General features: G+C 32.5%; 2 protein-coding genes across 8 annotated transcripts; one reads left to right on the plus strand and one right to left on the minus strand.

Annotated features, from left to right (window-relative positions):
• Positions 1-1423: 1423 nt before the first annotated feature.
• Positions 1424-22640, minus strand: LOC123909785 (chalcone synthase 1A). Of its 2 annotated transcripts, XM_045960679.1 has the most exons (3): positions 22196-22640; positions 21687-21916; positions 1424-2394 (listed from the first exon to the last, which is right to left on the minus strand). In XM_045960679.1, exons 1-3 carry the CDS (start codon positions 22371-22373, stop codon positions 1633-1635), a joined length of 1170 nt encoding a protein of 389 aa, XP_045816635.1. In that variant the 5' UTR covers positions 22374-22640; the 3' UTR covers positions 1424-1632. The 2 variants fall into 2 exon arrangements, with proteins under 2 accessions (XP_045816635.1, XP_045816634.1); XM_045960678.1 differs by lacking the exon at positions 1424-2394 and having other exon boundaries at positions 20305-21916; positions 22196-22637.
• Positions 6960-12550, plus strand: LOC123909783. 6 transcript variants are annotated; one of them, XM_045960671.1, is made up of 13 exons: positions 6960-7058; positions 7614-7685; positions 7766-7865; positions 7958-8021; positions 8106-8207; positions 8299-8363; positions 9095-9178; positions 9365-9444; positions 9512-9728; positions 10672-10727; positions 10830-10925; positions 11018-11198; positions 12226-12550. In XM_045960671.1, the coding sequence occupies exons 2-13, from the start codon at positions 7657-7659 to the stop codon at positions 12328-12330; spliced, it is 1179 nt and encodes a 392-aa protein (XP_045816627.1). In that variant the 5' UTR covers positions 6960-7058; positions 7614-7656; the 3' UTR covers positions 12331-12550. The 6 variants fall into 6 exon arrangements, with proteins under 6 accessions (XP_045816627.1, XP_045816628.1, XP_045816629.1 ...); XM_045960672.1 differs by having other exon boundaries at positions 8106-8198; XM_045960673.1 differs by having other exon boundaries at positions 8118-8207.
• Positions 22641-24126: the final 1486 nt, after the last annotated feature.

Raw genomic sequence — 24126 nt, forward strand, 5'->3', positions numbered from 1 at the left:
ATTTTGTTGACAAACAAAAATAACGATATTCATTAATTCAAATTGGTAAATATTACATCAATCAAAATCATTACATATTCAAAATTGCTAAAAACTAAAAAGGATGAATCTGCGAATAAGCTCACAACATCCGAGTTAATAACATAAAATGACTTTATCTTTAAGCTTGTAATTGATATGACGAAATACAAGTGTCCGGAATAGTCATGCCTCCGGATCTGCTACGTTGAAGACGCTGAAGTCATTGAATCTGTATTTGATCTGAATCAAGCAAATCTGCAAATCTAAACAAAACAAACACCGTACAAAGACGGGTCTCAAAACAAACACCACACAAAGACGGGAATCAAAGTGAGTCTCTTTAAAACAATAAAAATAATTGAATTGTCCCACTCGTTGTCTTTCCTAGTTCTCAGCAAATGGCAACACCATTTATGTGTATTTCATCTTGAATGCTAGTAAAGTGTCTTTTAAAGAATTGAAAAAGATGTTACATTAACACATGTTTAACTTATAACCTAGTAGAGGTTCGTGGTTGGTATTGTTGTTTCAAAATGTTGTGGTAATGTTACTACAACAAAGAGGATTTCACAAAAAGAAAAAAATAAAATTAATAATGTAATGGTGATGACTCCGCAAAAATGTAGAACAAAGATGATTGTGTAAGACTCTAAAGCGTATGTGATGATGTGAACCCTAATTTTTTAGGTTTGATTTGTCTACGCTTGTTTATTTATATACTAGATGCAACAAAATAATAGTGAATCTCGTTTGGAGTACTTTGGACTTCCTTTGCACACCCACACCAAGCTTATCGGCAATGGTAGTTTATTACATAGCAATAGATTCTTCAATTCTATTTGCGCGTGTACACGTACACACATATACTCGTGTCTTTTTTCTGAGAAGACCTTTAAAGAGATGTGACCTTTCACTAACCCGTTATGGTGAGGAGATACAACTCTTCAAAGAAGAGATGTAACGATATTCATTCATGCTCTTTGATGAGAAAACACAACCCTTCAAAAAAGAGATGTGACTTTTCACTAATGCATTTTGGGGAAAAGACACACATAAGAGATGTAGTTTTCCATGCATTAATGCAATAACACATCTATTAAACATGTGCATCTTTTTTCTTCTAGCTTACACCTTCTCTCTATTACTCATGATGATTACTCTATTATTCAATGCTTAGTGCATTATTATTTCAAGGAACTACATTCTAAATGAAAAGTTATAAGTAAGAAGTGAAATTATACTGAAGAAGGGATTCATTAATGACATGTAGAATTCAGTGTTGTAGTTAACAGATATGAAATAAAAGGAGTTAATCTGGTTGAGGATTGCATTGATTTTATTAAGTTTCAACAATCCATTGATGAAATGGAGTTGATTGATGTTCCAATGGTTGGAGAAAATGTTTCATGGTACATATATGTTTGATGGATTTATTATGAACTGAATCAATACATTTATTTTATCTGAAAATCTTATCAGATAACAGATAATTAAAGGTTTATATAACAGTGATAATCATGATCAATTATAGGGATAGGAAACACAAAGAAAGAAAAAAGAAAAGAGCGTGGGGGAAAAATAGAACTTGTTCCCTTAGTAAAACGTGTGGATTTAGTTGGCCACGCTATGGAGCACAACCGTCTCGATAGTGAGTCCTGGTCCAAAACCGAAAAGCACACCCCATTCAAGTCCCTCGCCTGTTGTAGCAAGTCCGTCTTCTTTTGACTTCCTCCTCATCTCATCCAATATGAATAACACACACGCACTTGACATGTTACCATATTCGCTAAGTACATTTCGAGTGGCTTGCATTTTCTCTGGCTTTAAGCCCAACTTAGCTTCAACTTGGTCAAGAATTGCTGGTCCACCAGGGTGTGCAATCCAAAAGAGCGAATTGTAATCAGAGATGTTCAAAGGTTGAAATGCATCAACAAGAGCTTTCTCAATGTTATTTGAGACAAGGCTAGGAACATCCTTGAGGAGATGGAATGTCAACCCTGCTTCACGAAGGTGACCATCAATGGCTCCTTCACTATCAGGAGCGATTGTTTGTGCGGTCCATACCAATTCAAACAAAGGCTTCTCAACTTCTGGTAACGGATCTGAACCAACAATCACAGCTGCCGCACCATCTCCAAACAACGCCTGTCCCACAAGACTATCAAGATGGGTGTCACTCGGACCACGAAAGGTTACTGCAGTGATCTCTGAACAAACCACCAATACACGAGCACCTTTGTTATTTTCAGCCAAGTCTTTAGCTAAACGAAGCACCGTACCACCAGCGAAACAACCTTGTTGGTACATCATATAACGCTTCACATGTGGACGAAGGCCTAAAAGCTTTGTGAGCTGATAGTCGGCACCAGGCATGTCCACACCACTTGTGGCTGAGAAGAATTTTAGAAGTGATGCACCATAAGCAAAATAATCCTACGGGGATATTTTGTGACAACAAGTCGGCAATAGCATTGAGTAAAAATCCAGTTTTTCATGGAAGGTCCAAGTATATTGATATTCGGTTTCATAAGATACGAGAACTAGTTGATGAAAAAGAAGTTGTGATCGAATATTGTCCCACCGAAGAGCAAGTTGCAGATATTTTCACAAAGCCTTTGAAGATTGAGTTATTTTACAAGTTGAAGAAGATGCTTGGAATGACAAGTTTGAAAGCTTGATTTAAGGGAGGCAATGTTAGCTAAATAAATCAAGAGACTAGTAGAAACCTTGAGAAGCAAGTAGAAGTGTAGAACTATACTTGGCCATTAAAGAAATGTTTTTCATTGGACCTCATGAGAAACCGCCCACCTTGCCTCCACCGTTTGTTTTGATTAGCTTAATCCATAAGTATTTGTTTGCTTAATTATTAAGTATCTAAGGCTATAAATAGCCATGTACCATATCATTGTTGTAACATATCAAAAGTTAGTAATCAAATATAGACATAGTGTATTGAAGTTCATAAACTCTTCCTCTGTTTTCTTGTTTCAATTTTATTTCTATATGTTCCACTGATATCAAATTGATATCAGAGCAGGTTAGATCCTGCGGGTGTTGGTGTCATAAATAGTTTGAGTGTGTGAGGAACAAAAGAGTTCTCATTGTGTCAAAAATTATTGTGAGTATATTTTCAAAGAGATATGGATACTAATTACAATTTCGTTTGATCCGGTCCTAAATTAAATACCGAGTTAGATTTTGATTATTGGGAGATGTTGATGACAACACATCTTAAAGCTCACAATATTTAGAGCTATGTTGAAACTGGTTTGCAAGAAGGAGCTGATGATACCGCTCGTAGAAGGGACCAATTGACACTCTCACAAATACACCAAGGAATAGAGTATTCAATGTTTGGCAAGATAGCAAATGCCAAAACTGCTAAAGAAGCGTGGGACATATTGAAGTTGTCACGTAAAGGAGTTGAGAAAGCTCAGAAATCAAAATTGCAATCTCTGCGACGAGAATATGAATGGTACGATGTCGAATTCAGAAACAGTAGAACAATATTTTTCTCGAATTATAAATCTTGTCAACAAAATGAGGGTGTATGGAGAAGACATCCCGGATAGCAGAGTAGTGAGAAAATTCTACGCACCATGCCGATGAAGTTTGATCATGTGGTGACGACGATAATTGAGTCGCACGATACAGACACCTTGTCTGTAGCAGAGTTGCAAGGAAGTATTGAAAGTCATGTCAATAGAATATTGGAGAAAACGGAAAAAGTTAAAGAAGAAGCCTTAAAGAGTCAATTGAATTTCAACAATGTTGGTGAGTCAAGTCAAATGGGAGAAGGCAGAGGTCGTGATAATTTTAATCATGGAGGCTGAGGAAATTTTAGAGGCCGAGGTCGAGGAACCTTTTGAGGAAGAGGACGTGGCAATTTCAACCAATGGAGAGACAACAATTTCAATCCATCATATCAAGGAAGAGGCAGAAATAATTTCGGTTCTAGCTTCCGTGGAAGAGGAAGAGGAAACTATCATCAAAAGAGGACAAATTATAATTGTTTTCATTGTGGAAAATCTGGGCATAAAGTAGCTGATTGCAGATATCAACAACAGGCAAACATGGCAGAAAGTACGTATCAACACACTGGTGAGAATTATGAAAATCCACACAGTTTATTTTTAGCAAGTAATACGTTTCCAGAAGAAGAAAACATTTGGTATTTGGATACTGGATGTAGTAATCACATGTGTGGGAAAAAAAAGCTATTTTCTTCTCTAAACGAATCAGTAAAATCTACCGTGAAGTTTGGAAATAATTCAAATATTCCAATTTTGGGGAAATGCCAAATTGCTATTCGATTGAAAGATGGATCTCAGAACTTTATTGGTGATGTTTTCTATGCTCCTGGTCTTCATCACAATCTATTGAGTATGAGACAGTTGTCAGAGAAAGGGTACAATGTGCATATTCACAATGGTTTCTGCACATTGATCGACAGAAATGGAAGATTCATCACGAAGGTAAAAATGACACCTAATCGCCTATTCCCATTAAGAATTCAACATGATAGATTTCCTTGTTTGAGTTCTATTATTCCAAATGATGATTGGTTGTGGCACATGAGATTTGGTCACTTCCATTTTTCTGGCTTGAATTACTTGTCACGAAAAGAATATGTTTCTGGGTTGCCTGTTGTGAATATTCCGAGTGGAGTATGTGAAACTTGTCAAATTGGAAAGAAGCATAGAGATATTTCCAACCGGAAAGTCTTGGAGAGCGAGGAAACTACTAGAGATAGTTCATTCAGATTTGTGTTCAGTTGAGATACCAACACCTGGTGGCTGCAGGTATTTTATTACATTTATTGATGACTTCAGTAGAAAAGATTGGGCATACTTTTTGAAGCAGAAATGAGAAGCTTGTGATGTCGTCAAGACATTCAAGGCATTTGTAGAAAAACAAAGTGGTTGCAGAATCAAAGCTTTGAGAACAGACAGAGGCCAAGAATACCTCGCTGGTACAAATTTCTTTGAGCAACATGGAATTGAGCATCAGTTAACAACAAGATACACGGCTCAACATAATGGAGTTGCCGAACGGAAGAATAGGACAATCATGGATATAGTGAGATGCATGCTCAAAACAAAACAAATACCGAAAGAATTTTGGGGCAGAAGCAGTTGCTACTGCAGTATATATTTTGAATAGGTGTCCAACAAAAAGTGTTCGAGAAAAGACTCCCGAAGAAGCATGGAGTGGAAGAAGACCTTCGATCCGACACCTCAGAGTTTTTGGATGTATAGCATATGCTCATGTACCAGATCAACTCCGAAAGAAGTTAGATGACAAAGATGAAAGATGTGTCTTTTTTGGCTATAGTCCAAACTCAAAAGCCTACAAACTTTACAACCCAGAGACAAAGAAGGTGATTTTCAGTCGAGATGTGACTTTTGATGAAGGAGGAATGTGGAATTGGTCCTCAAAGTCACAAAAAGAGCCGGTAGTAACATTAAATGATTACGAAGATGAGAACGAACAAGAGACGGAACATGTAGATCCAATAACTGACGAGCCAGAAACATTTGATAGACTACAAAGGCAGCGGAGATTACCAGCCAGACTGCAAGATTGTGTTTTAGGGAACGATAACAACGCATCGGATGAAGAAATTATCTGATACCAATTTGATATCAGTGGGACATATAGAAATAAAATTGAAACAAGAAAACAGAGGAAGAGTTTATGAACTTCAGTACACTATGTCTATATTTGATTACCAACTTTTGATATGTTACAACAATGATGGTACATGGCTATTTATAGCCTTAGATACTTAATAATTAAGCAAATAAATACTTAATCAAAACAAACGGTGGAGGCAAGGTGGGCGGTTTCTCATGAGGTCCAATGAAAAACATTTCCTTAATGGCCAAGTATAGTTCTACTTGCTTCTCAAGGTTTCTAGTAGTCTCTTGCACTTATGGAAGTCCCTTGTTCCTAAATATATAAAGAGAATTTTCTTGCATGTTCATAACTCACATCATATAACAAACACCAATATACAAATAAATCTATAGTCTTACAAAACAAATTATTTTTTATCACACCAATCATTTGGTGCTCCAACAATGTTATTCATAGGATCCCACCCTAATCCAGTTTCTTTCCCAAACAAGTTGTACCATGCTCGCCAATTTTTTCTTAGACTGCCATACCTGTTCTTTAGTTGAACTTTCTCATACTTCCGGTCAACTCATTAAATCGGGAAATAATGTTTTTCCACCCTTTTTTCGTAAAACTGGTACCAACACATTCACCCTTATAAACTTGATACAAACAAGTTTTGACAAAGTTTTCAGTTGACTTATTCACCCCATCTTTAGTTGTAGAGGCCGTAGTAGAACAAATTGAGATAAAATTGGTAATTGAAAAATAAACCTTCATTCCAAAAAACCATGAAAACTATTAATTGTGTGAACCAGCTATAGTAGGTCACATGCATAGGTCCACCGGTGGACCCTTATTTTTGGGTTCATATAAGTGGCTTCCCAATTTTTAATTTTTCTTTAAAGATAAACTTAAATGGCTTGAATCGAGAGTCTCTAAGACTTAACTCAACTCTTTTAGATTTAATATTTTTAATATTTTATTGGAATTCAAACTCAAAATTTCACAAATTTTAGTGAATTTCTAATTGTAACTACCACTTCAACAAAAACAAAAATAGAAGAAAAATTTAATAACATAGATAATATTTTGCCCAAGTGTATACTGTCAGTGCCACATCATTAATAACATTAACACATCATCAAAATTGATTCAAAAATTAAATGAAAGACTAAATTGAAATAAGGGACTAAATTTACAAAAAATTGAAATAAGAGACTAAAATATTAATTTTAAAAATAAAGGAATCAAAATTTTAATTAAAAAATTAAAAATAGAGGACCAAAATGCAAACATGCATTTATCCCAAAAAAAAAAAAGAAAAATGTTCGAACCAAAGCAAAAATAAGAAGCTAAAGCAGAAATGAACTGTTTTGAAAAAAGTGCAAAACAGGGGGAACATTGAACAGTACTACATATAGGGTTGGGAACAGGTCAGACCAGACCTTGACAGGCCTGAGTCTGGCCTACGATTTTTTTTCAGGCCTGAGTCTGGCCTGTGGCCTATCAAATGTTATTTTTTTTGGCCTGCCCTGAGTCTTTTAAAAGTCTGGTCTGGCCTTGTAGCCTGTTTAAAAGCCTGTGTTACATTAAAGCTTCTCTATATAGTTTTTTTAAATAGGCTAAACAGGCCTTAAAAAGTTCACATTTAAATTTTTATAATTTCTACAACATTAAGAAAAAACTAATAATATGATTAACACAATAATTAAAAACTAATAAAATAACAAATATGATTACGAAAAGTCGCAATAATTAAAAGCTAATAATATTTATATAAATAATATTTTTTTATAAGATATAAATAATAATATTATATAAATAATAATTATTATAAACAGGCAAGTCTATCAGGTTTTGTAGGCCTTTTTAAAAGCATAAACCTGACCTATTTATATAAACAGACCGTTTTCAAAACCTAAACCTGTCATTTTAAATAATCAGGTCAGACCTATTCCCAACCTAACTACATAATTCACATTTGAAATTTGGAACCATTTTTGACTGATTAATATGGCCGCAGAAGCAAATAAGATCCGCAGGTACTCTCTTTCTTCTTCTTCTTTCTCTGATTCCATCTCCGTTATTCTAACGCCGTTATCTCATTCTGCAAACTTTTCAGTCGAATTTCAGAGATTCACAACTTCATCAAAAACGACGAAGAAGAATCAAACCCTTCAGATTCCGCCGATTTACTCCACGACTGTGCTCTTCATGTTCAAGTTGCGTACAATTCTTAAATTGAATAAACTCTCACTCTTAATCTTACCCTAACACAATCAATTTATTCACTTTCAATTTTCATTTCTCACAGAACACAGTGCAACAAATTGTATCCGAATTCTCTGATATCGATTCTTTACAAAATTCCGATTTCGGTAATTCAAATCAACTCTTTTTCCTTTTCCTTTTCTTTATGTAATTTTAGGTTATGTGAATTTTCTTTTGTGTTGTTGTTTCATATGCTTATGTAGAGTATTTGACAAAGGAACTTAATGATGTAAAAGTTGAATCCACCAATGTAGCTACCGAGATTGAGTATCTTGCGAGAACTCGTAAGGATGGTTAGTTTCACTCACTTTTTGTTTGTTTTTTTGTTTCACATAACCACCAATGGATTATACTGTGTAATTATTGTTATTCTTTTTTCTTCAGATTCTATTAATTTGGAGGCCAAACTTGAAGAATTGGAATGTTCTTTACAATATATTGCATTAGAGGTTGGTATTTGCTACTTGGTTTGGTTCTCTTCTAAACAAAGCAACCTGTTTGGATAAAAAGGTTGTTTGTGGCTTTTAGCACAAGCACTTCTCATGATAAGTGCTTATGTATAAGCTATTTTTATAGAAAAAGATAAAATAAGATTGTTTTTGTATGTGCTATAAGTTGTTTTCTTAAGCTATCTTGGATAACTTATGAAAATAAGCTGAAAAAGCTTATGAAAAAAGTCATAAAGGACAAAACTTATCCCATTAAATAAGCTCAAATAAGCCAATCCAAACATGCCTTAACTAACTATGTTGTGTTTTATACTTTTAGCTAATAATAAACACTTCTGTCCTAAATAAATATCAGACCAGTTAACTAAATTATGAGAATTAAGAAATTGGGTATGATATTAATTTGTTAAATGGTAGTATTGTTTTTGCGCTTCATAGTATTTTTTGGAAACTTATTTGGTTATAGAAAAAATGTTAAATAATTAGGGGTATTTTGGTAAACAAATATATAATGCAGTTGAAATTTTGAAGAGAGATTCGAACAAAATGGGATGATGAAAGTTCTCGAGGTTTCTATATTTAGGGACGGAAGTAGTAGTAATATACCTATGCTCATTATGACGAAGCCTTGTTTGTTTTCAATTTTCATTTAACCATCCATTTGTTTATTGAGTGGAAGGGGATTCTCCAGTCAGTAATCGTGTTTTGACAGTTGTTTTTAATAATTATAGGAGCAGATGACAGCTGAGGCTAATGAAGGAATTGTTTCTCCAATGCTGGAAGACACTGTCATGAATCTAGGCGAAAATTTGGAGGTGTTTGATTTCTATGCCCCATTGCTTGCCGTTTATTTTTATTCTTTTTGGCATTGAATTAGTTTCAAACCCATGTGGACTCATTACTCCGTGAACATTTTTCTGCTTCTTTCACTTTGGTGGTTCTTCACTGTAACTTTTATACAAAGTGTATATCTTTATTGAAATATTTCTTTGTTGTTGCAGCAATTGGAACTTGAGAGTAAGGTTGATGAAATGAAGGAGATTCTGAGGACTATGGAGTGTCTTCAGTGTGAGGTCAAATGGTAAGTTCAACTATTTTCATTCGCACTTTCAGATACTATGGCTTACTCATCTTGCTCACCTTTTCAGGTTTGATGCTATAGATCAGATTGACGATGTATTGACGGGTCTAAAAGTGCTTGCATTTGACGAGAATTGCATTAGGCTGTCTTTGCAAACTTATATGCCAACGGCAGAGAGCATTTCTTGCCTACAGAGAGTTGAAGATACCAATGATGCATCTGTGCAGAATCATGAGTTATTGATTGAAGTGTTTGAGGGGACCATGAAGTTAAAGGATATTCAGGTTTCAAAACAGATCACCATTTCATTCTTTGACTTGTTTGTTACGACCATTGTTCATTAGATTTGACAATGGTGTTCAGCAATGATGTGGAAAATTACTGATATGAACCATATAATTATTAGGGAAAAGTGACAGTTTGAGTGTTGCCATTTAGATAAGCTCATATGAACTATGAAAGGCTTTTCTGTCATCAAATAATGTCTGCTTTGAAGTTGTTTCTTTTGGTATTTTGAAGTATACTTTTTGTGTTTTTTGAAGCAGAATTGACCATGAAAATCATGGTCAACTTCTTTTAGTTTGATCTGATGGTGATATTCATTCTGATATTCCATTTGGCTTTATAGTTATCATTAGTATCTTGTAAAAAGCTGAGTTTATAACTATTTTTTTAGTGTCTTCAACTTTATGCCTTATGGTGTTTGCTCTAGTTACTTTTCTTTTTAGTTTTAGTACCTTTGTTGTAGGTGATTAATACTCTGTAAATGTTGTTTTGTATTTGCAAAATTAGGTGAAATTTTTTAAAGTTTAGTAGTCATGGAGTTATTTTTAAAGTTTAGTAGTCATGGATCATTTACCAATTTCAATTAGCGCAGACATTTCTGGATGGAATCTTTAGCATCATATTTTGTTGTTAACTTTAGATTTCATGTAGAAGACTTAAGAAAGGGTAATTATAAGATTAGGTTCTGAAGGAGCTTATTTCTATTAATTAGTAATAACGCTTCATACTTCACATGTGATCTTAGCAAAACACAGCAACAATATCATTTTTCCTTTCCTAATCTCTTCCTTTAGGAGGAGATTGTTGGATACTTTTGATATAATGATGTTTGGTTATACTTGATGAACGACGTATAAAATCAAAAGCATCAAGTTATTCATCAGTTTAGTTTTTAGCATATGCTCTTAATGATTTGTTAACTTTTTTGGTTTTGTTATTTAGGTTTTTCCAAATGATATATATGTGGATGACATTGTTGATACTGCAAAGTCTGTCAGGTCCGCCATTTCTTTCTTTTTGCTCTGTCTAGGTTTACTTAATTCTCCCCTCCACCGAAATTCCTTATGGCTATAACTTTTTGACCATCATTCACCATGCAGTAATTCCTCATTGCAATGGTTAATACAAAAACTGCAAGATAGAATTATACTAAGCACACTTAGGAGACTTGTGGTAAATGATGCTAATAAATCAAGGTGAGAGACTGTAATATAATCCTTTCAGTTTGATGTTATTAAATTTGGATTATGATTTAATATTCTTTTCACTATTTCTTGTCTTAATGTAGATATTCTGTTGAATACTTGGACAAAGATGAGACTATTCTAGCTCATTTAGTTAAAGGAATTGATGTATACATAAAATTGTCTCATGGTTGGCCAATATTTGGTTCTCCATTGAAGCTGATATCTATCAAGGGTTTAGATATTTTGAAGAAAAATTCTGCAAGTTTTCACTGCGAAGTTGAGGTGAGAGAATTCCACCTAGCTATAAAAAATTTCAGACATTATTCTTCCTTGTGCTGTACAGATGTGTTAAAGCATTCTCTATGTGGTATCAAAGTTTTCACCTCAAACTGTCCTACTTAAATTGCTTGCTGAATCCACTGGAATTGTGGAGTAGTTTATACATATATTTTCATTTCTTTGATAGTAGCTGGAATATTAATTCACCGACCTAGCCAATATGCTAGTCCGTATGTTGTTTTTAGTCCTCATATGATAGTACTCCGAAATGTGCGAAACTTAAAATTTACTATTACTAGAGTGGCCTGGTTAGGAATAGAGTGTATCAAATTATGTAGAGTTCAAGCCTGGACATCAATAAACCCACCTATGTAATCAACATTATGTAGAGTTCAGATTTTTTGTTTGAAACTGTCAAATGCAAGTTTTAAACATCAAGAATTAGCTCAATATAGGTTTATAAAGAAGCAGTAAATGTCCTCCAATTTGTTGTATCATGTTACTGTCTTTTAATTCCTTTCAATCATATTACTTGGTAAATTTATATTTGACAATACTTGGTAAAATTGCAGTTGTATTGATTCTTGTACTAATTTTACTTGGAATATGTATTTTTATTGTTGAGAAGTGAAAAGTTTGCACTTGTGATACAAATTGTGGTGGAAGAATGTAGATAATTTAAAGTATACATTTTGGAGGCTAGTAGATTAATCCGCAAACTTTTAAGAAATTAGCATGTTGTAATTGGCTATTAATTACATGTTTTTAAGTCATATTTGGTGTGTGGTATTCAAAGAGTAAAGTAATTGGAATCCCACTTTACCAAAAAAAAAAAAGTAATTGGAAACCCCTTTGATGTTTTGCTATTAGTTTCTTTTTAAAAAAAAATTTGAAAAACAAAACAAACGGGTGACTATCTGTCTCCTACATACAAGTATCTGTAATGAAATCATATCTCATATTTGTGGTTAACTTCAATGGTTGGAAGATTTGTGCACTGACATTGTTCTTTGGTGGATTGACTATTCAGAATCTGGCCAACTCTTTAGACACTCATACTCGGCAAAATATACTGCGCTTTGTTGATGCTGTTGAAAACGTGCTTAAAGAGCAGTTGCAGCTTGATAGCCGCTGATGGTTCTGGCTAAGGATGTGCTCACAAAATCTGTATGTTTGAAGTTCTGTATCTTGTGCTCATATTCACTTTTCTATTTGCTGAAGCAAATATTATAATTATCTTGTTAAGATGATTTACTTCAATTTTAGACAAGAAACTGACATGCTAAACTGGTATATGTAATATTCGAATTGTCAGGATCAGTTAATCAGATATTGTGATAGAATTGAAAATTTCACATGAGTAATCCCATAGTTCATAAGAAGTTCATATTTTTAAAATGATAGAATGTGTCAATGATAAAAAACGGTATCCGTTTCCTTTCTGTGCCTTCATTCATCAGATCAAAAGTATTAACACCACTCAAGTTTTAGTCATATCCTGCACGTACAAGTCTTATTTGAAAGGGATTTTCCTTTTTCTATTTAAATAATACCTTCAACTCCTTGTCTTAATCAAATAAAAAAGTTAGAATATTTGAAGGTAAAAATGTGTCTTCCACTTGGTAATTCATAAAAGATCATGAAATTGCAAGTTGATTAATATATGTATTACAAATATTATATGGAGGGGTATTAAGCAACACCATATCACATTCTGAATACTTAAACACACTTTATTCAAATGCTCAGCGAAGCAAGTGAAGATAAAATCCCCCAGAAACAAAGAATTAAATGAGCATATAGTGTTATAGCATATCTAGGCAATTTAAGTGCCAACACTGTGGAGCACTACAGTCTCGACAGTGAGTCCTTAAGAACTCAAAAAGAAACGTAGGTATATTACATATACACTTAAGGAGAGAGAACTGGTAGATGAAACACATGCTTAACTGATCAAATTCCTAGCAAATTCAAATATTAATTGAAAATAACATAAGGATAGGATAGCGATAGGATATGATAAGAAATTGGATAAGAATAGGATAGGATAGTGACAGGATAAGCACATATCCTGTCATGTGTTTGGTGCACACAGGATAATAAAGATGATATCATTATTTTATCATATCCTGTGTTTGGTGAACACTTGATATTGATGTGATATCATATGATTAAATGAAAAAATTATTCTCGTAAAACAAATACATTTTTTATTAAAAAAAATATATTTTTAATTAACATAAAAGAAATTAAAATTTTTTTGCAGAAATTGAAATTGTATCAAATTAAAATTGTCATTGTCAAACACACATTAGCAAGAAATCAACGAAGCAACAAAACAACGGTAAAACAACAATATATTGTCAAATATTTTTATCAAACCGTACTTAAACTACCCTATCAAAGACTTAACAAATGCAAGAACAAGTGTTTTGAAACTTGATATTTTCTCTCAATCAAACACAGTATCATGAATATGAAAAAAGATAAGAAGCAAATTCTACATGTTAATGGGTTATAATCATAATAATACGCAGAACAGTAGCAAATTCTTTGGATTATAATCATAACATAGCAGAACAACAGCAAATTCTCAATCAAACATAGCAGAACAGCAGCAAACAGTAGCAAATTCTTTGGATTATAATCATAACATAGCAGAACAGCAGCAAATTCTCAATAAAACATAACACAGTATCATGAATATGAAAACAGATAAGAAGCAAATTCTACATGTTAATGGGTTATAATCATAATAATACGCAGAACAGTAGCAAATTCTTTGGATTATAATCATAACATAGCAGAACAGCAGCAAATTCTCAATCAAACATAGCAGAACAGCAGCAAAGAAAACGCAGGTAGTAGCAATATCCACATGTAGCAAATCAATGGGTTATAATCATAATAATAGGCAATAGTATTAGGTAGATATAAAGACTATGCAATAACAACACAGCAACAAAGAACCAAAACCTATCAATCCCAAATCGATGAGTTATAAAATAGTAATAAAATAATTGATCATTGATTCATAAAAGCACAAGAAGAGCAAATCGATGAGTTATAAAATAGTAATAAAATAATTGATCATTGATTCATAAAAGCACAAGAAGAGAAACGGCAACAGTAGCTATGATGAATAAGAAACAATTCATAGCTATATAAAATAATGATAATAATAGGACTTGTGAGATGAGAAACGGAAACATTAGCTATAAAATAATTCATCCATGTATACCTGAAGAGATGAGAAACGGCAACAGTAGGAGAAGAGAGTAGCGTGAAAAAAAAAAGAAGCAAAAAGCGGCTGGTGAGAATCGAAGAGTGAAAAAGCGCTAGGTTAGTATAATCCTATCAGGTTGCTAACCCAGCCTAAAATAAGGATTAGAATAACAAAGAGTCAATAGGATAGGATTAGTAATAGGTTAAATTTATCCTTTCCAATTGGTGCACCAAACATCGGATAGAAACAGGATAGGTTAATTTTATCATATCCTGTCTCCTTATCCTGTGCACCAAACGGGTCCGAAAGGTTTGCTAGTTGCTACATACCAAACTATATATTTCTAATTCTAATGTATGTGGAAAAACGTATTAATATTTGGAAGGGAAATTTGAATGGTCAATCATATATTGTTGTTTTGGTGTTAAAATATCAACCAGGAAACTCAATGGAAACAATCAAATGATTGGTTTGATATATTCCAAGGGCTATCCAGTGTTAGGTGAGGTGAGAGTGTTGATTTTTAAATTGAATTAAAATAATATTCTCGTCCTTAAGCTTGTTTTTGTCCTTTAGTGCATGTGCATCTTATTATTACTTATGAATTATGATGAGAAATTCTATCTTGGGCATAAACCTAAGAAAAAATCATTTAGGCACACACTCACAAATATAATAAAGGCAAAATTACACCAGAAGTCTTTTATCTTATTTATTTGTAACACTTTGATCCTTTATCTTTTATTTGTAACATATAGGTCCTTTATCTTTTAAAACATGCACGATCATGTCCTTTTTTCTATTTTTTATTTAAAAATGCTGATGTGTCGATGACTTGGCAGTAATGTCACTATTTTTTTATTATTTTTTTTACATAAACATTTTAAATAAAATTTTAATTTTTAAAAATAAAAACCTAAGAATGTTCATATTCTATATTCTTCATCTTCAATCAAAAAACCTAATACCCACAACCCAAAAAACCAAAAAATTTAACCAGATCTGAGAAATTAAAGCCATAAATCACATAACAAAATTAAGCAAACATTAAGAAAACATAAATCAAGCAAGTCCCAAAAATCTAAAACACAACCTCATAAATTTGTTAAAAAAAAACTCATGAATTTGTTCTCACTGTCTCTTGCCAACAAGTAACACCACACAAGACAATAAGATTAAGGGCGGCTAAAGCTCATACAATTTGCAGTAGATCTGCTTGAGGTGGTGGAGCTTTGGAGATACAACTTTAATATGTGGATTTGACAACAAACTAAGAAAAATAGATGTTTGGTGGTGTAGCTTTGGAGTTTTAATTTTTTTTATTTTAGATGGATATTGAGGAGAACATAACATTGATATTGTTTGTAGGTGTATTTGAGAAGAAATTAATTTTGGGTTAAGGATGAAGATGATGATGAACACATTAATTTTTTGGGTTTTTTATAATTTTAATAAAAGAAAAACATTTTAAAATGTAATATAATCCAATTTCAAAAATAAATTATTATTTATAATCCTACATGGCCATGCCATCTCAGCATTTTAAATAAAAAATAGAAAAAAAGGACATGATTGTGCATGTTTTAAAAGATAAAGGACCTATATGTTACAAATAAAAGATAAAGGACCAAAATGTTACAAATAAATAAAATAAAGGACTTCTGATATAATTTTGCCTATAATAAAGTTAAAACAAAATTAATATTGTCACGTCATCTAGTCATTTCTTCTTTAAATTTTTTTACTCATGTATGTGTGCCTAAAAGATTTTTTCTTGGGTTTGTGCCCAAGTAAGAATTCCTCACTTATGATACCGTTTAAAATACTTTGAACTCGTTTCAATCCGTTATACTTCCTCTGTCCCATATAAGAACTAATTTAGCTAAATACACTGTGTATATGTTTTGTTTTGACCGTATTTTTCTACAAGTATATAAATGTAAATATTATAATATAAGATTTTGTTTGATTTGTGTCTACGAGTATTTTCAAAATATCAAATTTCTATAATTTTTACTAATGCACAATTAAAGATATTTGTAATCAAAGTTATGCATTGGTGTGCGTGCACTGGTCAAATAGTTCTTATATTTTCGGACGGATGGAGGAATTATGATTTTGAATTCGTAGTAGATATTGCATATTATTCTCCATAGGTGTGTTTAGTAACAATTTGTACCGGAACACGAACTCGAATTTTCCCTATGTGTTTTTTTTATATATAATTTCAACACTTTAATACACATATAATTTAAATATGTATACCTCAATGTTGCATGGGAACATATCCAAATAAAATGTGTATGAAAAATTTAAAAAACAATTTTTTTTATTAAGTAATCTAGTGGCTATAAATTCTATTTGTAAAGTGAATAAGTTGGATGTCCGAGGTTCGAACCTTGGCCCCTGCAACTAGGCTACCTAAAAAAAAAAGCCTCCCACACAAAATATGTATGCTCTCCGGCACTTTTGATCGGTTGAGATCAGATCATATCATATTTGTGTATTTTCTTTTTGGTAAAGAGGGGTTTTTTGAGTTATTTTTGTCAAGTAGCCTAATGCTTAAAAATTTATCTTTTTAAATGAATAATTGAGAATTCCGAATTCAAACTCCAACAATGCATATAAAATGCAATATTTCAGCCCATTAAGCTCACACTTTATCAACAATAAGAGAGTGTCTAAGCATATTTGTGTATTTTCACATTGCTTTCCTTCATAACAAATAGCCGTGCTCTAATTGTAATCCATTAACTTCTCGTGATTTTCTTCTCACCGCTACTTCATTGTTCTTTCAAATTTTGTGAAAATTCATTCCTACTAAATTGTAAAGCTTTTCTAATAATGAATTGTTGAAAAGAATTTGAGTTTATTTTTTTTTTTAAATAATTATTTATCAAATTTTATGATTTTCTAGTCGAATTTTAGATTATCAATACCCCTTTCTCGTGAGAACTGGAGAGTAAACAAAAAAAAAATATATCTTAAAGCTCCATTGAAAATGTAACTAAATAAATTATATATATTTGAATATAACTTAGATGATTAATAGATGTAAATTTATATTTTAACACTTGAAAACTGTAATTAACTACGTTTGTATTTAATTTAGTTGATGGTTAATTTATTACAAAACCTTATTATATTTATTAACTACATATTAAACATAATTAACTATATATTTAAATTGTGTTAACCAATTTTTTTTTATAAGCATTGTATTAACCATCTGATTTGTTGAGGAAATTTGATGTCTAATTTATGTGTCAAAATAATGCAACTCAAGGCGATACTTCAAAATAACAGTTAAATAATTTAGAGTAATTTATGTTGGCGGTACAATTTTCAGCAGAATATTCTTCCCAAAGAGCGTGATTCATAATTTGCGGTGATCATCTCTCTTAATATAATAGCTTGACTGATCAAAGTGAGTCTCTTTTTTTTAATTTTATTTTGTTGACAAACAAAAATAACGATATTCATTAATTCAAATTGGTAAATATTACATCAATCAAATTCATTACATATTCAAAATTGCTAAAAACTAAAAAGGATGAATCTGCGAATAAGCTCACAACATCCGAGTTAATAACATAAAATGACTTTATCTTTAAGCTTGTAATTGATATGACGAAATACAAGTGTCCGGAATAGTCATGCCTCCGGATCTGCTACGTTGAAGACGCTGAAGTCATTGAATCTGTATTTGATCTGAATCAAGCAAATCTGCAAATCTAAACAAAACAAACACCGTACAAAGACGGGTCTCAAAACAAACACCACACAAAGACGGGAATCAAAGTGAGTCTCTTTAAAACAATAAAAATAATTGAATTGTCCCACTCGTTGTCTTTCCTAGTTCTCAGCAAATGGCAACACCATTTATGTGTATTTCATCTTGAATGCTAGTAAAGTGTCTTTTAAAGAATTGAAAAAGATGTTACATTAACACATGTTTAACTTATAACCTAGTAGAGGTTCGTGGTTGGTATTGTTGTTTCAAAATGTTGTGGTAATGTTACTACAACAAAGAGGATTTCACAAAAAGAAAATAATAAAATTAATAATGTAATGGTGATGACTCCGCAAAAATGTAGAACAAAGATGATTGTGTAAGACTCTAAAGCGTATGTGATAATGTGAACCCTAATTTTTTAGGTTTGATTTGTCTACGCTTGTTTATTTATATACTAGATGCAACAGAATAATAGTGAATCTCGTTTGGAGTACTTCGGACTTCCTTTGCACACCCACACCAAGCTTATCGACAATGGTAGTTTATTACATAGCAATAGATTCTTCAATTCTATTTGCGCGTGTACACGTACACACATATACTCGTGTCTTTTTTCTAAGAAGACCTTTAAAGAGATGTGACCTTTCACTAACCCGTTATGGTGAGGAGATACAACTCTTCAAAGAAGAGATGTAACGATATTCATTCATGCTCTTTGATGAGAAAACATAACCCTTCAAAGAAGAGATGTGACTTTTCACTAATGCATTTTGGGGAAAAGACACACATAAGAGATGTAGTTTTCCATGCATTAATGCAATAACTGTTGTATTCGAATTTAAAAAACAGTTAAAAAATAATTTTTACAGCCACCGAAAAGATTACTGGGTTGAGTCGCGGACTAGGTCGCTCTCTTTAAGACGTTTCGTGGCACTGCCCAAAATTGTGCAAGCAGACTATCAACCACGCCGTCCCCAGGATAAAACAACCCAGTTACAACTGTATACCGATATGCTACTGCACGGTAGAAATCGGTCAAAGAATACACCTTCTTGAATGGTACTACAATACCACTCGAATTGATGCTACGACATCATTCTATGTTTCATCGGTGATTCAGTGATACTACAATATCACTCAGATTGATGCTACAACCTCAATCCATGAATCAACGGTACTACGATACCACATGTGGTACTACAATACCACATGTATTGATGATACTACAATATCAATCAATATAATGACACTGAGGCCATTCCAGTATGGTACTAAGATCATTCTCAAATCAAAGGGATAATGGTAATAAGACCATTCTTTATTTGAAGGAACTAGTGATACTTTGATCACTCTTAAAATAAATTAATACTAATATAACTATTAGTATTCTTAAGGAACTTATGCTGATATAAATCAACAAACACCACTTGTTTGATAAAAGATTAATAACAATTGGTCATAAAATGAATAAGAAATATCCAATTAGTTATTATGGACTCAATGTACTTAAGCATGATTTCAACTAAAAAATAGGGAAAAGTTTTGCTAAAATCATAAGTCTCGCAAAATAATAGAACAAACTTGAATGTAGACATCAAGATTAAATTCAACATTAGAAAATGTCCATATATTCAGCATTAAGTTCTAAAATGTAAATTCATAGTATAATACTCCCAAAAATTAGACCCAACAATCATACTAGAGTTCGGTCCCTAATTGTGATCATCCATTGTTTGTTTGAAAAACAAAATAAAAAACTAACATACCTTGAAGTCTGCCATCACCGCTAGCAACTAGCTTCAACTCTTTGGATGAACATGGCTCCAAAACCAATTAAACAAAATATTGAAATGTTTATTGCATAATCGTGTAGTCACTTGAGCATGTATCTACAACTTGATTGTACAAATTATAATTGCTCCAACCATGTCTCACTTAAGGGCTGAGATGTATATGCATATATTTTCTTAGTGAAGCAATCAATTAGAATTATTCTCCCATAAATTAACAGTTACAAAATGATGGAAAATAAATCACAATAAATTAAATAAATAAATAGTATGTCCAATATCATCAAAGTGTAGGACTTAATTTACAAAATACACACTAGTATGCTACAACACACTAGTATGTTCTAATACCCGATATGTGACTCAATTTTATTTTCAATTCACACACCAATGTGATGTGAACTTTGTTCCAACAATAACACATCTATTAAACATGTGCATCTTTTTTCTTCTAGCTTACACCTTCTCTCTATTACTCATGATTACTCTATTATTCAATGCTTAGTGCATTATTATTTCAAGGAACTACATTCTAAATGAAAAGTTATATGTAAGAAGTGAAATTATACTGAAGAAGGGATTCATTAATGACATCTTATGGTTTATTAGCGTAGAATTCAGTGTTGTAGTTAACAGATATGAAATAAAAAGAGTTAATCTGGTTGAGGATTGCATTGATTTTATTAAGTTTCAACGATCCATTGATGAAATGGAGTTGATTGATGTTCCAATGGTTGGAGAAAATGTTTCATTGTACATGTTTGATGGATTTATTATGAACTGAATCAATACATTTATTTTATCTGAAGATCTTATCAGATAACAGATAATTAAAGGTTTATGTAACATAGTGATAATGATGATCAATTATAGGGATAGGAACCACAAAGAAAGAAGGAAAACATTCGCTTTTTGGGTGAAAAAGAAAAGAGCGTGGGGGAAAAATAGAACTTGTTCCCTTAGTAAAACGTGTGGATTTAGTTGGCCACGCTATGGAGCACAACCGTCTCGATAGTGAGTCCTGGTCCAAAACCGAAAAGCACACCCCATTCAAGTCCCTCGCCTGTTGTAGCAAGTCCGTCTTCTTTTGACTTCCTCCTCATCTCATCCAATATGAATAACACACACGCACTTGACATGTTACCATATTCGCTAAGTACATTTCGAGTGGCTTGCATTTTCTCTGGCTTTAAGCCCAACTTAGCTTCAACTTGGTCAAGAATTGCTGGTCCACCAGGGTGTGCAATCCAAAAGAGCGAATTGTAATCAGAGATATTCAAAGGTTGAAATGCATCAACAAGAGCTTTCTCAATGTTATTTGAGACAAGGCTAGGAACATCCTTGAGGAGATGGAATGTCAACCCTGCTTCACGAAGGTGACCATCAATGGCTCCTTCACTATCAGGAGCGATTGTTTGTGCGGTCCATACCAATTCAAACAAAGGCTTCTCAACTTCTGGTAACGGATCTGAACCAACAATCACAGCTGCCGCACCATCTCCAAACAACGCCTGTCCCACAAGACTATCAAGATGGGTGTCACTCGGACCACGAAAGGTTACTGCAGTGATCTCTGAACAAACCACCAATACACGAGCACCTTTGTTATTTTCAGCCAAGTCTTTAGCTAAACGAAGCACCGTACCACCAGCGAAACAACCTTGTTGGTACATCATATACCGCTTCACATGTGGACGAAGGCCTAAAAGCTTTGTGAGCTGATAGTCGGCACCAGGCATGTCCACACCACTTGTGGTGCAAAAGATTAGGTGAGTAATCTTGGACTTAGGTTGACCCCATTCCTTGATGGCCTTTGTTGCGGCCTCTTTTCCTAGCCTTGGTACTTCCACAACCACCATGTCCTGTCTTGCATCCAATGAAGGTGCCATGTACTCACATAAACTTGGATTCTCCTTCAAAATCTCTTCTGTCAAATGCATGTATCTCTTCTTAATCATAGATTTGTCACCTGAAAAAAATGATTTGCAGATTAATCATTAGTCCTAAGTAACACTAAAAAATAAATATAGAGACACATAAAAAATACTGTCAAATGTCAATGTAAAAAAAAAATTACACTATCAATCAAAGTCATATTGTCGGATCATTAAAAACGTTTGATTTGAATCATAACTACTGGAGTACTTTGAAAGTCATACATTTGATTAGTTGAGTTGCTGACACTGCAATTTTTTTACACCGACGGTGTATAGAAATTAAACTCGTATAATACAGATAGATATCTTACACATGCGCTGGAATTTTTCTTTGAGCTCAGTCTTGTGTTCGCTGTTTGTGATTCGGAAATAGTAGTCAGGGTATGTACTCTGATCAACACAGTTTTTAGGAGTTGCAGTGCCTATTGCAAACACAGTGGCAGGGCCTTCAGCTCTCTGTGCCTGGCGGATCTCATTAACTGTAACCATATTCTTAAGTGAACAAAGAAGAAAACCAAATTATGGGATGAAAGTAAGAAAGTGTTGTGAGAGTGACAAAGGGAAGAATGATTGAATGATACTAAGATGAGATTTAGTTTGTGAGAAAATGTTGATATATATAGTGTGACTGAGTTGAAGGAAAAGTGATTAGATAGAGTTCAAAGAGTGTTACATTATTACAAGCATGATACTGGCCGGCTAATTAGTGATTATTATAATATTAATAGAAAGTTGAGTACCTAGTATTTTGTGTGAGAAATGAGAATGGTATATTAAGATACAAGGTTTGGTATAGTGGTGAGGGGTTTGGATAGTATGTTATAGGTCCTGAGTTTGATGCACATCTCATTATAAACAAAAAAAAAAAAGAATGGTATATTAAGATATGAGTTAGGTGAGGGAGGCTCTTACCAGATTGGTTTGTTTGGTGCATGAATGACTGTGTAGACTGAAGACTCTCTTGTCTACCAACCAACCAAAACCACATTTCTTACGAGTCAGTCAACCAACCAATTGGTGTTCTATTAGATCTTAAACAAATTATACTATAATCACTTATTATAAGCTTGCTTTTCTTAAACACTAGGGATAAACCCGTGCGTTGCACGAGTTTGATTAAAATATAAAATTAAAATATTTTTATAAATAAAAAATAATAATTGCGATAACTATAATCACATATAGTTAAATAATAGATATTATTTTAAAATATGATTATATTTAATATTAGTATATGAGTAAAAAAAGTTGTTTAGAAATATTAGATTTTTTATTAATTTATATCGTAGTTTGTTTACATTTTAATGTAATAGATCTCTTATAATATTTCATAAGTTTGAAAGGATGTATCATTTTTTATTTTATTAGTGTAATAATATAAGATTTTAGTTTTCTTTATATGAGTTGCAATTTTATAGTCAAATGTCACTTTATTTTTTATTTTTGATGTATCCCTTATTTTATTATTTTCAATAAGAGTTGGAGGCATACCTAATTATACTTGTAGACAATATTGCTCATGAGAAATGTTAAAAAAAGTTTTGATTATAGAATATGATTCATATATGGTGGCTTTGACTATTTGTTCCACGTGTTCTCATTTTTTGAAAATTATGTATCAAATAGCATATTTTGCTTACTACGTTCTATGCAATTTAAGGTTCCAAATAGCTTATCTACTTACTCATCTCTCGTTTTCTTGGAGTTTATTCTCACTTATTCACTTGGTGAAATTTTATTCCAACTTTATTTGTCCCAATTTTTTAGTCTATTGTTTGGTTCACTTTTTTTTTGCTTGGTCCTTTTGTTTTTGGTTTGTTTTTCTTTTTCTTGGTGAGGTTTGTGTCTCTTCAAAATTATTGTTAGTTTTTGTCCCTCTTATTTAATATTTTCTTGAACATTTATTTTCTTATTATATTATATAAACTTGAATATTTATTGTTGTCAATATATAAGTTTGGACGAAGATTTTATATATTTGAATTTTGGTTAAGGTAAAGAAAGTCTTATAGATGAATTTAAGATTTAACATGTGTCATCTTCTTATTTGCTTAAAAAAATGTTATCTTATTCTTATAAATATTCCACTATTTTATTTTCAGCCGTAACGTAAACATTCTTTTAGAATATGTACTTAATTTATCCAAAAAGTTATATTATTATGTAAATTAAATTAATAATTTTTGAATTATTGGTGAATTTTAGTTGTGTGTAAATATGTTTAAATATATGTGTGATTATA

This window comes from Trifolium pratense, linkage group LG2 (assembly GCF_020283565.1).
Source record: "Trifolium pratense cultivar HEN17-A07 linkage group LG2, ARS_RC_1.1, whole genome shotgun sequence".
Taxonomy (NCBI): Eukaryota; Viridiplantae; Streptophyta; class Magnoliopsida; order Fabales; family Fabaceae; genus Trifolium; species Trifolium pratense.

Bases quoted from the DNA above. Each gene is read 5' to 3' on its own strand.
- LOC123909785 (XM_045960679.1), bottom strand. From the start codon at position 22,373: ATGGTTACAGTTAATGAGATCCGCCAGGCACAGAGAGCTGAAGGCCCT. The intron at 21,917-22,195 runs GTAAGATATCTA...CATTTTTTTCAG, and splicing joins AGAAAAATTCCAGCGCATGT to GTGACAAATCTATGATTAAG. The intron at 2,395-21,686 runs ATGCCTGGTGCC...AGTGGTGTGGAC, and splicing joins GCACCACAAGTGGTGTGGAC to ATGCCTGGTGCCGACTATCA.
- LOC123909783 (XM_045960671.1), top strand. From the start codon at position 7,657: ATGGCCGCAGAAGCAAATAAGATCCGCAG. The intron at 8,208-8,298 runs GTTAGTTTCACT...TTTTTTCTTCAG, and splicing joins TGCGAGAACTCGTAAGGATG to ATTCTATTAATTTGGAGGCC. The intron at 10,728-10,829 runs GTCCGCCATTTC...TTCACCATGCAG, and splicing joins GATACTGCAAAGTCTGTCAG to TAATTCCTCATTGCAATGGT.